Source organism: Pleurodeles waltl, chromosome 4_1, assembly GCF_031143425.1.
Source record: "Pleurodeles waltl isolate 20211129_DDA chromosome 4_1, aPleWal1.hap1.20221129, whole genome shotgun sequence".
Lineage (NCBI taxonomy): Eukaryota > Metazoa > Chordata > Amphibia > Caudata > Salamandridae > Pleurodeles > Pleurodeles waltl.
The window spans coordinates 91,439,790-91,454,951 of record NC_090442.1 but is presented as its reverse complement, the minus strand read 5'-3'; the positions used below and the strand labels follow the sequence as shown (position 1 = coordinate 91,454,951).

The 15,162-nt window shown below is 44.0% G+C and overlaps 1 protein-coding gene across 1 annotated transcript in view; it reads left to right on the top strand.

The window, feature by feature from the left end:
• The window catches only part of LPXN (leupaxin), a 259,193-nt gene that overhangs the window by 141,723 nt on the left and 102,308 nt on the right, over positions 1–15,162 (top strand). The window contains exons 6-7 of the mRNA XM_069227825.1: positions 4,358–4,531; positions 10,522–10,603. Coding sequence (XP_069083926.1) covers positions 4,358–4,531; positions 10,522–10,603 — 256 coding nt within the window. The remainder of the gene's footprint in view (positions 1–4,357; positions 4,532–10,521; positions 10,604–15,162) is intronic.

The window sequence follows — 15,162 nt, the reverse complement described above, 5'->3', positions numbered from 1 at the left end:
TCTACTCCAGTTTATTGGTCTATGCTTCTGGCAAAACTGCAGACAGTACAGGAATCAAGGCGTTTACACATCTGCATACGTGTGACCATATTTTCAGTGCGAACAAACCAATGCAGTGACAAATATTGGAACTCTGGGTTTCTTGGGCCAAAAATGTATTTTGCTTTGGTCCCATTCTTTTTTTCCTTCCTACGTTAGCCACAGCTTCTCTTACCCCCTCCTCTGCTCAATTATTAGTGCTATGAGGCCATTTTTTGGTGTATATGCCCTAAAGAAATAATTGTATCCAAACCACATCCACTAATCGATCCATTTGTGGTTAGAAAGAACCAAAGAGACTGTCAGTTCTACAATATTCCATGACTTTTAGTTGTATCCTTCCTTCTGTTTCATTTGTTTCTGCACCTTGGTTCCTAGCTATCAATATCCACACTTTCTTTGCTTATTCTGGCATTCGTTAAGCCTTCTGTTAATATTGGTCTCATGAGATGACGGATAATCTTTTTGGATTGCATTGCAAATGGGCAATTTGGGTTTTCAGTCTTCTCTGGTTGCCTGTTGAATGAAGGGTATTGGGCAGATGTGGAGTCCAGCCTTCTGGGGAGGTTATAATTAGTAAATAGGGGTGTGCTCCCTCATCAGTTCAGTGAATTGCCTGCTATGGGATTAATTGATTTTGAGCCATTCAATGCTCTGTCCCTGTTCTCTGTTGACCTTCCAATTATCTTTCATTTTTGTCCACAGGACATGTTTACATGGTATGGTGACTGCTAGAGGCTGATTCATTTCTCTTTGGTGTACTGAGCTCCACTCGTTCAGCCCACCGCCACCAACCATATTTATGTTTTGCAAGCGAGAGAACAGAGGTGGCCCTCGTTAAGGATGCGCTCAGAAATATTTAAGATGAGGGATATGTAGGTAGGAGTGACCTCTTTGGACCTCTCTGGCACATATGAATCCATCAACCACGTATTCTTGTTCGGGAAACTGGCATCTTCTTGTAACAATGTTATTGGAGCTGCTGTGCACTCTTTCCTCAAGCAGCATGTCTGCTAAGTCAACTTCAGGCATGGCATTTGGTTCAAAATTTATGAAAAATAGCGCACAACTTCGCTAACGCAGTTGCGTGCCATTTTTTTCCCGCCGGCTAACGTAATTCCCTAACGCTATCCGTGCGACATATTTATAAAATGATGCACAGTGGCGCTAAGGAATGGCTTGAGTCTAAAAAAAAAGACGCTAGCCGGTGAGGGATGACGTTAGGGGAACTGGCGCTAGGGGGTCAGAAATGACTTTAGGCTGGTTAGCCGCAAAATATCTGCCATTAGTCAGCCTAGCATAATTTTTTAACGCACAAGCAGCCAAAAAATGATTCCTGTCTAAGTATAGACAGGAGTCATTACCCCCAGCCCAGTGCCCACCAAAGGGGACCAGTGTCCCCTTGGCAAATCCTACATACCCAGTGCCAGGCAGACACACATACACAAACGTTTACCTGCAACTTACCTGGGAAGGGCTCCCTCCTCCTGTAGTGTCCCTGTGGTGTGGGTGGTGGTGTTGTTGGGGTTTGTGGTGGGCATCTATGTGCCTGTTCCATGGTGTTTCCCCATGGAAATGGGCCTACCTGCACTCTAATGCCCGGTCTGACCAATGGTTAATTAATGGTGCTAAACGTGCTTAGCCCCATTATTTAGGCCTGCATCCCAGTTGCACGTCCTTTCTGCGTCTGGAGTTAAATATAGCACTGGGGGTCTAGGGTCATTTTTAGGAAAGTAACGCTAACCTTCCATCTCATTGACGCAAGGTGGGTTGGCACTCCTTAAAAACGGTGCTAACTCCAATATTTTGAGGCTAGTTGGGTCTAGCGTCAAAATATAAATATGGATACAAGTTAGTGCCGCTTTAGCATAAAAAAAAAATACGCTACGGCAGCACAAATATTTCATGAATATGGGCCTTGGTGTCCCCTTTTGCAATTCTGAGTATTTTCTTCTGATACTCCTGTCAGAACTTTAATTCTGTCCAACTGGCTGCTTCAGTAACCTGAAACTGATGTGTGTAGCTTGTGGGGGTGTTTGGGGGTGTTACAACCCCCTGATAAATGTAGTTTCTGATGAATACTTGGGCACAGGTGCTTTCAGTTGGGTACGATAAGGTGACTGCAGATTTTTGCATGCACACACAGACAAAAACGCACACACATTCTCATTCACTCTTTTTTTTTAAAGCCCCTAAAAATGTTGGCTATTTTACACAATATTTTGTTTTCTTTTACTTAGTACTCCTACCAATCTCCATTCCTCTCACTTTTCACTGCCACTCTCATGCGCCCTGCTTGTTGTATAATGTATTCTAATAAGATACCCCATTTGATTGTTGGAAACGTAAAAGCTCCCCCCCTCTCCCCGTCTTACTGACCAATCGACGCCCCTGCCGCAGCTCAGCACCATATAGAAGGACCTCCCTGATTTCTTATCATCCGGTCTTTGTCAAGAAATCCAGTGGTGCTTTTTCTTAGAGGATGATCAGTGATTGATTTTCTACTGGTGCTTTTTTTCTTAGACGGTGGGGACTATAAGGGCATATTTAAGAGCCCCTAGCACCACCGGAGCGTCACTATTAGTGATGCTCCGATGGCGCTATGCACTGCACCATGTTTACAAGGTTGCGTCAAGCCCTATTTTGTGGCTTAACGCCACCTTGTAAATACCGCCCCTTCACACACAGCACCTTGCGTGGAAGGGGTGTGCAATGGATGTTTCTGTGGGCATTCCACAGCAACACCCATTACATTTTAACGATGCCCCAGATTTATGCCAGGGGTGTCGTTAGCATGGTACAACGAAGAGAAATGCTTTAATTTCTCCTCGTATTTTGCTCTTTTTAGGTGTGCTGCAATCTGCCATTTAAGATTCCTTCCTGCACAAAAACAATCTCCCCTTCAATGCAGCCATTCTTGCACTATCGTGCAAGGGTTGCTGCGTTGACACACAGCAGCAAATGTGGCGCCGGCACAGGGGAATACACAGGGGTGTGCCGTATTCTATTAAATACGGCGCATCCCTGCGTTGTAAAAATGACGATGCTGCCAAATTTGCCGCAGCGACGCACACTGCCATTTTCTCTTAAACTTAAATCTGCCCTTAATGTTTTCAGAGGCGTGGGGCTCAGGTTTATTATGATGAACTGATCAGTTAGCATGCTGACTCAAAATTAAAGTGTATTGGGTGATATGCTAAGGTTTGGGGCCCTATTGATATTTTTTTTATTTTGTGTGCAGAATGCAGTCTGGTAAGCCTGACATTTTCCTTATTCGTTGGAGCGTCTGAGATTCTTGCTAGCTCATTCACTTGCCACTGTACCTCCATAATCCGAAGCTCAAATATGGCCGCTATTACTTGTGGTGTGAGGCTGGTTCTTCCACTATTATTTCCATTTTCTTCTTTTAACACTATTTCTTCTGAGAGGATGACTTGTCCCACGTTCTCATAAACTGCCATTTGTGTTTGCAGAACGCCAATCTGCACTTTCCATTTATATCTCCATTTTCCATGGTTTTGGTGAAAGCCTTTGATACGTAGACATCCACCTACTCCAGCTTTATTATCTCTGTATTTGTGTGTAGCTTGCTTCTATATTATTCTCACCCTTGACTCTCACCTTTCCACAACACCTCTCCTGCTTTTTTCTAGTAGATTGCATCCCAATTTCACCCTTTATAGAATCGAGGTGAACAAGTCTTACCACCAGCTTTTTCATTGTTTTCTTATTGAATGTGTCTACATTTCTCTCGCTGACTATCTTCATAGCCCCTGCTACCCATTCCAGAATTCGATGTGGTCAGGTTTTTAGGGATTTTGAGTTTGATGGTATTGATAGTGTTTTAAAAGTCACAATATCTGAGATATTTCTTTGGGAATATGTCTTTGGAGCTACAAACTGATTGGTGCTTTGGATTTGTCCATTGATTGTCAGACATGCATTAGAATGCTAGATGCTTTCATCCCAACATGTCTCTGATCCACCAAGTGCAGCTGAGCCACTGTTCTCCCACCGAGAAGTCTCTTTCAGCTCTGATCTAATGCCATTATGTCTTTTTGTCTCACAATATCTGTCTTCTTTACATAGCTCACTTTCTCTGTCCTTTCACTCTATAATGCACCCCTTTCAATGTATCCTCCTCTACTGTTTTCTGTTTTGTGGGGAATAAACTGATTCAGATCTGGGCCTCATTCATGTGCTACTTTCAGGGATTGGCAATTATTATTGGACTAAACCTTAGAGAGTGCTCTTTTCTTCAAGTCTTTATGATTTATTTCATATCTGCCTTATTCCCTTCACCCTTTCTTTTCTGTAGATAATCACTGCACTGGGAAAGACCTGGCACCCTGAACACTTCACCTGTACCCATTGTCACCAGGAGATTGGACCTCAACCATTTTTTGAGCGTGATGGTGTGCCATACTGCCAGAAAGATCATGAGGAGCTGTTCTTGCCACGCTGTGCATACTGCAAGGCACCCATTGTCAATGTAAGGCAATCTTTGTACTGTAGAATTCCTCTGTTCTAACTGGAAAAGTGAAAGGAATGTTCGCGGGATGAGTGAGATGAAAGGAAGATGGCTTAGTCTTCACAAAGGGTTCAGAAAACCAAAGTATAGTGTAAATATGTTTCTATGGTTTATTTCTTAAGCTATAAGAGTTAGGAACAGTAATGTAACGCTCTCCAGCTTTCCACCTCTGACCAAAGAGGAAGTGAGGGTTGTGGCAACCTCAGGGAAGTCTGGCTGTCCGCTGGACCCTACCCTAATTGATATTTTACGAAGAGCGTGGGGGGGCAGTGTGATGCTTTGCATTATGATGGATTTGTGTAATCTTTCTCTGGAAGAGTGTAGTGTCCCACAGGAATGGAAACACACCATCATCCTCCCGTTACTAAGCAAATCCAACCTAGATCCCGAGCTGATAGGGAATCATAGACCCATCTCTGTTCTGCCTGCAGTTAGTAAGATCATAGAGAAAATAATTAACAGGCATATTACTGATTATCTGGAAAATAATAATATTCCTAATCCTGCCCAGTTTCTGTACGAGATGCAGAACAGAAACTGCTCTTTTAAGAGCTACTGAAGATCTTAGTATGACTGTGGGCCAGGGTGGATCAGTAGCACTGATCCTCCTAGATCTAAGCGCTGCCTTCGACACAGTCTCTTATTCTCTTCTTCTGGAGAGACTGGAAGAGGTAAGCATCTAAGGGAAGATGTGTAGATGGATTGCCTCATTCCTGAAAAACCATAGCTTCCGGGATAGTGAAGGACGATTCCTCTCGTTCTGCTATCAGCTGAAGTGTAGAGACCCACAGGGCTTGTCCCTGAGCCCTACGCTGTTTAACATTTATGTCCACCCTTTAGCAGAAATCATTGGTTCTTTTGGCGTCAAGATGGTATCTTACGCATGAAGGAAGGTACCCTGTTTTCTGCATGGATACCCACACTTTTTGCCTTCTGTTAGTGTGTTTTGACTGTGTTCACTAGGATCCTGCTAACCAGGACCCCAGTGACTGTGCTCTCTCCCTCTAAATTTGGTTGTTCCTGACTTAGTACACCCCACAATTGGCATACTGGTGACCCCATGTATGTCCCTAGTCTATGGTATTTAGGTACCCGGGGCATTGGGGCACCTGTGGTAACTCATGGGCTGCAGCATGTATTGTGCCAATCATGGGAGCCCATGCAAATGTGTCTGCAGGCCTGCCATTGCAGCCTGCGTGAAAAGGTGCATGCACCTTTTCACCACAGGTCACTGCACCAGGTCACTGTAAGTTACCCCTATGGCAGACCCTCCAAGCCCAGAGGGCAGGGTGCAAGTACCGGTGTGTGAGGGCAAGGTGCCCCTACAAACTCCAACTCCATTTTCCTGGACTTCGTAAGTGCGGAGAAGCCATTTTACCTGTGTACTGGACATAGGTCACCACCTATGTCCAGCTACATAATGGTAACTCCAAACCTGGGCATGTTTGGCATCAAATATGTTGGAGTCATACCCCAATACTGCTGCAAGTATTGGTTGTATAATTCCGGTAGCAGAAACCGAGGAAGCCAGCAGAGCCAGGATTAATAATGAGAACAAAAAAGCAAAATAACAAGAATCTTGCCTGTGGGACCTGGTTCTTTCTACAGAGTCACCCCAGGCTTTGTTGCCTTTTAGGATTCGGTTAGAAATGGGGTCTCTGATTGGCAGTCAGTTTGCACTCTGTCCAAGCAGGGACCTTCACTCTAGGTTAATGGAGAAACACACTTATATAACCCCTGCTTACCACCTTGGTAGCTTGGCACAAGCAGTCAGGCTTATCTCAGAAGCAATGTGTAAAGTCTTTGTAACAACACACACAGTAATACAGCGAAAACACTACAAAATGGACCCCACTCCAGTTTAAAAAAATAGGCAATATTTATCTACATCAAACAAGACCTAAATGACAAAAATCAAGAAATGAATTTTCAAAAGAATAAGAGTCTTACTCCATAGAAAACAATGGAAGTGTTGATTTTACACAAAGTACCTGCTTTGCGTGAAAGTGAGCGTGTGTCAGAAAAGTCAGCAATGCATTGATTCCTTGCATCGAGGCTGTGCGTCGTTTCTTCTCCTGTCTGGTAGGCGATGTGTCATTTGTCTCCCTTGCAAGAGAGCAATGCGTCGATTTCCAGACAGGGCAGCTCAGATCCTCGCTAATTCACGATGACTATGTCGCCCAGGGGCGGTACCTGAGAAATCCGGTTGCACGGTGTTAGAAAACTGCACTGCGGGGGGTTTGCGTCGTTATCAGCACCCGCAAGCAGGTGTTGCATCATTTCTCTAGCTGCGATGCATCGATCTCCCAGACGTGATGCAGGTGAAGCATTGATTCTTGCCTCAAAGCGTGTGGTGCGTCTGTTATTAGCCGCGTTGCAGATGGTGCATCAAACAATTCCCCGAACAGCGTTCTGTGTGTGTATTTCAGGTCTTGTTCTGCCAATTTCACCTTTCAACGGTCCAGGGACTGGATAGGGCACCACTTGGCAGGGCAGGAGTGTCAACAGAGAGTCCAGGTGCTGGCAGAGGAAGTCTTTGATGGCCCTGAGACTTCAAAACAGGAGGCAAGTTCAGTTCAGGCCCTTGGAGATTCTTCTTCAAGCAGGAATGCACAACAAAGTCCAGTCTTTGTCTCCTTTTACAGGCAGAAGCAGCAACTGCAGGATAGCCCAACAAAGCACAGTCACAGACAGGGGCAGCACTTCTCCTCAGCTCTTCAGCTCTTCTCCCTTGCAGAGGTTCCTCTGGGTTCCAGAAGTGATCTTGAAGAAATCTAAAGTCTGGAGTTTTGAGTCCACTACTTATACCCCTTTCTGTCTTTGAAGTAGGCAAAAGTCTCTGTTGTTCACAAGATCCTGCCTTGCCCAGGCCAGGCACCAGACACACACCAGGGGGTTGGAGACTGCATTGTGTGAGGGCAGGCACAGCCCATTCAGGTGTAAGTGATCACTCCTCCCTCAACTCTAGGCCAGGTGGTCCATCAGGATATGCAGGCTATACCCCAACTCCCTTTGTGTAACTGTCTAGTGGAGATTCGCAAACAGCCCAGCTGTCAGTCTGAGCCCAGACATGGAATACACAAGCAGGAGGAGTCCGAGAATGGTTTAAGTAAGAAAATGCCCACATCCTAAAAGTGGCATTTTCAATTTAACAATCTAAAACCCACCTTCACTAAAGGATGTATTTTTAAATTGTGAGTTCTGAGGCCCCATGTTCCATATTTCTATGTGCTCTCAAAGGGAAACTGCACTTTAAGAATATTTAAAGGAAGCCCCAATGTTAACCTATGAGCGAGATATGCCTTGCAACAGTGAAAACCGAATTGGGCAGTATTTTACTGTTAGGACATGTAAAACACATCAGTACATGTCCCACCTTTAACATACACTATACCCTGCTCATGGGCCTACCTAGGGCCTACCTTAGGGGTGCCTTACATATATAAAAAGGGAAGGTTTGGGCCTAACAAGTGGGTACACTTGTCAGGTCGAATTGGCAGGTAAAAAACTGCACACAGACTCTGCAGTGGCAGGTCTGAGCCATGTGTACAGGGTTACTCATGTGGGTGGCACAACCAGTGCTGCAGGCCCACTAGTAGCATTTGATTTACAGGCCCTGGGCACCTGTAGTGCACTTTACTATGGACTTACCAGTAAATCAAATATGCCAATCATGGATAAACCAATCACCAGTACAATTTACATAGAAAGCATATGCACTCTAGCACTGGTTAGCAGTGGTAAAGTGCCCAGAGTCATAAAGCCAACAAAAACTGGTCAGAACAAATAGGAAAAAGGAGGCAACAAGCTTAGGGATGACCCTGCAAAAAGGCCCAGGTCCAACAGACTCAGTGCATATTTTCCCTTCTAATCAGTGGTAAAGTGCTTGTGCTCCGTCCTTAAAACATGTTAAAATTGGTCTACAAGAGATTCCTACATTTAATGTACTTGTAAGTCACTTATATCTCGTACTACTTGTACCCAAGGTCTTTAAATTATATGCTACAAGTGGGCTGCAGCCATTGTGACACACATTAGAATAACCTTTTCAAGCTTCTCTCAGGCCTGCACTGCAGCCTGCAGGGCAGATTTAAAGTGCCAGTTTCACCTGGCAAAATCAATCTTTTCATACACTAGCTGGTGTGCGAGGAGGGCACCTGTCCCAAGACGCACTGCCAGGCCTAAAACATGCTTTTACACTGCTGTAAGGGTATCAAGGGTATCTCTTCTATAGACTAACACTGGGTGGCCTTTTTACACTTTATAAGTTTAGGAACAGATAGAGGAATTATATTTGTACGCAAATGAATTGTAATTCCTCCTTGACAATAGAATTGGATTTTAAGTTACAATTTTAAAAATGCCACTTATACAGTGTTGGCAAATTTCTGCTCAAACCACCTGTGCCTTCCTGCCACTGTCCTGGGTCACAGGACTGTGACTGGCTCTCCTGAGCTGTTTTTGAATGTTGCTTCCAAACATAGGAACAAAGAAGGCTTCAATGTGAGTGTAGGGGTTCTTCCTGGCAGTGTGGTTGTGGAGGGGTTCTGCCCTGCCCTAATTGCATTTGAAATGGCCCTGCCTACAGCACATAAAGAAGCCTGACATCAGGCCTACCCTTGCCTTTGTAGCACTAGACACTTTTGAGCCAACCCCTAGAAAGGGGAAGAATGGACCAGAACCAACTTAGGGAGTAAGTCAGGAAACTCCCCTGTAAAAAGCCTGGCAGCAGGTATAAAAGTGGCAAATTCAGAACCTCTCATCAGAACACTCCTGGACCTTTCAGAAGAAGATTCAGAAGAAGGAATGCCCTGCTGTCCGAAGAAGAAAGATTGGACCAGCTTGTCTTGACCCGAGGCTTCCCAGAAAGTGAGTCCAAAGTTCAGTTATCTGACCTCCTGTTTAAGCTACAAGGACACAACAAGTTTCCAGAGGCCTCTATTGGAGTGAGTTATGATCCCCAAGAGGTGACCCCATGCTTTCTAGAGCCGTAGATGACATCAAAGTGTACTCTTTCTGAAAGCCGGGTGAAAATCCAGACGTTTTGTGCTCCTTGCGCCTGCAAATCTAACTCTTTGTGCCAAACAACGATTTTTATGGCACCCACTAATTGGAATCCCCAGAGAGGACTGCTCCTTGTGTCAGCCATAACAGTCTCCGCCAGCAGCGACAATCCTCGTTTACCGACCTGCTCATCGTGCTGCCAACAACCTCCTCTCAGCCCCTCACCAACAAAAAGCTCCACCTGCAGCTCCTCAGGTGGACCTGGTCTCAACAAAGTAAACTCTTCAGAGGGGCAGACCTTGTCCCTGTATCTGACTCGTGATCCATTGTGGTTTGTCTTAACTTGTGACTTTACCCCGGTCGAGCCTGACCACATAACCACGAGTGACACTTTGTGCTTTTTGGTGCTACTTTCATCTAAATCTTTAAAAATTCATATCGGTTCTACTATTAGATTTTGGTCATTTAAGTGTAATTTTATCAATTCGAATTAACTTTATTTTCCTAAATTGATTTGGGATTTTTCTTTTGTTTTGTTTTTATTTTATTACTGTTTGAATGCTGCATAATTAGTTTACACTTTGCCTCTACGTTATGCCTGATTGCTTTTGAGCCAAGCTAACAGAGGGTTAAGCACAGGTTTATTTAGTGAGTTTTGTGGTTCACCCTGAGAAGGATAGTGGTTATTACTTGAGTGAGGCTCTCACCCCCTTCAACGAATAACTCAATGTTTTGCATTATTGTAAATGAGAACTAAGATGTAACAAGTGTTTCTCTAGAATCTTTAAGATTCAGGGGCTTTGTACATATTTTACAATCAAGTAGGTGCACTCAGCCTATAGTGAATAGCAGAAAATTAAATGCTACCATTAAAACATAGCCGGAATCACTAGAGAGAAAGAAATAACTAATTCAGGTGTTATATGTCTTCTCTTCCTGTCCCATAGAATGTCCTGACTGCTCTGAACCAGACCTGGCACCCGGAACATTTCTTCTGCTCACACTGTGGAGCTGTGTTTGAAGGGGGTGGTAAGGCTTCTGAATTTTTAAACTTATTTTGGTCACTGACTTGAAGTGCAAAGACAAATAACATAAGCGGCAAGCAATTGGGAACAGAAGAGTGAAAATACCAAAAGGAAGGAAGACAGGGGGTTTAAGAACAGTAAAGTATTCTGGTACCATATCACGAATGTGTGCGCTGGTGCAGATCGGAGCTGTGCACCTGTTTTTAAGTCTCATCTGCATCCAAGTGTAGCTGTCTATTTGAGCCGTCATATTGCCAATGCACTGGCAAAAACCAATATGTCAACTGAGCTGTGTGGCCTGCAGCTCACACTCTTACTTAGAGACCTTCCGAGTTATGTGTCTTGAAAACAGGTGCATAGCTCATAGCAGACACATTTGTGATAGGACCACTGGTGAGCAAGAGAAGTAGAAGAAATGATTTAGGAGTAGGGACAGGCCTAGAGGATTTATTTTGAGCTGAAAATAAAGAAGGGAGTATGTGGTGACACTAAGTAGAGAGAGAGAGAAAGAGAGAACTATAAAGGCATTAGGATTTTTTTCTTTAAGTCTCTAACAAATTGACAAAGTTGGACAGTCCCTTGTTCATTTAGCTCTAATTCTGTGCAGATTTGGCAAAGGCAGAAAGATTTTTAGGATTTTTTGATTTCTGCAAAGCAAAATCTGCTCAACAGAATTGCACCAAACTTGGAAAGAATTCATATTTTTTTAGTGAAGTGTAAATCAATTCAGTTGTTTTTGAGATAAATTTTACAAAATCTGTAGGGTGAACCTTGAATAGTTATTTTTATTTATATTTGTGTTAGCACGAATAACATTACCACTAAGTCAGGGCAGATGCTGGATCCATGAGGGGTGGGTTTGTCAAGGTAATATGGGGGCCATCTAAAACAGAAATATGGGATCTTTGGGCTACAGGATAGTGCACATGATATGGCAGAAGGTCACAAGCTGCTCTTACAGTCCATAGTCCACTGTACATAGCCATACGCTTTACACTATGGGCCATATTTATGGGATTGGGGTGCAATGCAGCAAGTCACCTTGCTGTGTCACAGGAAAAGGCCAGGAATGCACCATATTTAAAAGAATATGGCCCATGCCTACTTTTGTCCCTGCAATGAATCAGTTTTTGGAGCCTAGTGCCAATGCAGGCACTCTTACATCATGGTGCAAGGGTGTCTGTGTTGTAAATAGTCCCCTGAGGCATGTTCCTCTTTCTATGTGTGCTGCAAAATGTAGCACGTGTAGAAAGAGGAAGTAAAGAGGAGAAGATATTTCTCCTCGTTACGCCTAACCTGGGAAGGAATAGAATTGTCACACATTCCCACGTGTACCACATTTGGTAAATCTGGGAATGTGTCAAAATCCATGGATGTTGCATTGGAACTCCCAAGCAACACCCATGGAATGACTCCCTGGGCAGAGTAATGCAATGCAGTGGCTTGCACTGCATTGCTTTATTCCAGATTTATGAAGCCACTCAGGGCCACACATCCTGGCCTTGTGTGGCCTCATAAATCTCTGTTTTGAGTTGTGTTATGCAACCACCATGTTGCGTAGTGCAAGTGCGACACAACTGTGCTCATAAATATGGCCCTCAGAGTTTTGAGGGCTCAAGGGTACAGGACGAGGCATGGGGAAGAAGAGACTTGGCAGGGTGACCCACAGAGGCTTTGTGGAGAGATAGTAGTGCACAAAGAGGGACTGGAAGGACATAATGCATCACAGAAGAACTCTAGATGTATGTCCTCACAGACATCATTATATTACAACACACCCACAATCACACGTTCACACAACCAACATCATCCACCGACATTTTTTACCATCAAACATGAGCAAAAGCATTACCATATGTCTACTCACCCACTGTCAGATGTGAATACAACCACAATCATACTGTCCACACACCCATCACAATACGTCCATGTAACAAAACTCATTAGCCCACAAACCCACCATCATACGCCAACACATCCATTATCATATGCCAACACACATACTGTCCTGTACCAACAAATACAAAATAATAGGTACATACGCTTTGATGGAATATTTACCTGTTATGCTCTAAACGAGGTTGGCTACCTTTGGGTCCATGCACATGCACTAACTAGAAATAGGGGATAAAACCATTCAGCATCATATTTTAGGCAGTGTAACTGATTTGACTACACAATGAAAACCCAAGTTGAAAATCAACTTAAAGGATTTTATTACAAGTTAACACTAAGGTTAACATCAACAAATTGCAAAAAACATACCGTAAAGGTGGAGAAAAGCGATAGGATAATCAAAACAATGAAACAAATGTAAGTGAATCAACATAAGGCAAACAAGGAACTCTGAGACTGCCATGCAAAACATTAACAAAAGCATGTAATGCTCTGAGAATAAAAGCTGGTGCAAACTATTACACATTAGTGCAATTTAAAGTAATCTAACTAAACTAGCTACGCACAAGTAGGAATCTTCTAACAGAACAAAAAGTATGCATATGTCCCAAACAATAAAGGAAATAAGGGTAAAAAGCAAATATAGAACAAAAATAATTTGGAAAAATTTCATTAGGGGTAAAAAGAATATAATCAGTGAAGTTGGTGCAGTCTTTGTGAGTGCAGTGTCCAGGTGCAGGCCAGGGGCCCAGCAGGGCAGTCCTTCTTCTCCAGTATCTTCACCCAGCAGAGATCAGAAGTGTGGGTGCAGCTCTGCCATATTTATCCTTGCTCCTGGGGTGGCCTATTTATCCTAGGGGCAGGCCACTACCCCCTTGGATGAACACTTTCTGGGAAGTGTGGCAAAAGTAAATCCCAGGGACCAGCATTCTTTAATAATCCATCATGGCTGAAACTGAATTTTGGAGGTTAGGTCTGGCTGAGCCCACCCCACCCACTGGTGTGGCTAAAAATCCTTAAAACACCTCTTGCTTGCCCTCTCCTAATCTAATCACGAGGGCACCTAATTGTCTGGGGTTGCAGAAAATGGGGGAAGTCCTGAACTGCTCCAAATGTCTTTCCCTCCTTTATAGAGCAGTTTGGCTGTCTTCCTCCCATCCTGTTTCACCATCTGCTGAGGCAGAACCCCCCCCCGGCACTTCCTTTATGTTCAGCCCAGGCCACTTCACACCTCATCAAGGCAGGCTGGCCAATCAGAGAAGGACACTACAGAGCTGAATTTGGCAACTTTCATGTAGAGTTTTAAAACTCTTTCCCTGGACTATTTATATTAAATCCAACAATTACCAAGTTGTGGTATTTATTATAACAATTATTTTGATACCAAACTCAGGGTATCTGTCACTTAAGAGGACTTTGTTAATTAAAATAAGGTCTTCCCATGCTATCCTATGGAAGCCATTCACTACAGTGAGGGGAAAACAAATTTGGCTATTATCTTACAAGGGCTTGTAAAAACAGTTTTTATAAGGTCCCTGCTTATAGTTACATGGCACATGTTAGGGCACAACTTAGGGGCGACTTACATGCAAAAATGAGGTAGTTTGAGACTTTGGAAGTACTTTTAATTCCAAAGTCGAATTTGGGGTTATTTTTAACTTAAAAGCAGCCAGCAAGGCAGGCCTGCCTTTACAGTGACACTGGACACCACAGCAGTGCACCTATGGGTACACTATCTATACGGGGGTCCCTAAACGTACATGCCCTACCGTATACTAGGGACTTACAGGTAGGTTGTCAGAGCCAACTATAATTAGACCTCATTTGCACATACCATTTTACACAGAGCACTGCCCTGGGACTGGTTAGCAGTGCCCAGGGCAGTAACCACCAGTATCAGTGCAGAAGGTTGGGGGAGTGATCAGGGCAAAAAAGAATGACTTTTCCACACTAGTACTGTGCCAGGGCAGTCCGTTACTACTGTTGCCGTGGGTTGTTTATTCTGGTGCTTCCATTCTCTGGATACTGTTCTCCTTGAATGGCACCTTGGTGTTTTCCATACTCAGGGCCTTATCTTTAAAGAATTGGTGTAGGACAGTGATGAAAGTGATTTTGCTGCACTGCCCTATGCCATTCCGAAAGGACAGGAATGCACCATATCTACCAGAAACAGTGTATTCCTGTACTTTCAGCCAGCACACAAATTGCAGCTGAGCGCCAAGGCAGGCACCCATGCACCATGGTGCAAGGGTGTCTGTGTTGGCGGCATGATTGTTTTTGTGCAAGAAGGGGCACTTTCCCACACACAATCACAAGAGGCATTTTCCTCATTCTATGTCTGTTGCAGAATGCAGCACACGTGGAAATAGTACAAAAATGACGAGAAATGTAAATGTTTCTCTTTGTTACGCCTGCTCTGGGGATGTGTACGTTTTTGACGCTGCCCCAGATTTACATTATGTTGTAAATCTGGGGCAGTGTCAAAACCTGTGGGTGTTGAGTGGGAACACCCACAGCAAGGCCCATGGACACCTCCCCGACGCAGTATGAGGCAACGCAGGAACTTGTGCTGCATTGCCTCACCCTATAACTACAAGGCCATGTAAATTCACGCAGGGTGGCCTTGCATTTCCTTGTAGATATGGGTCGGCACTGTGTGCCGAAGGA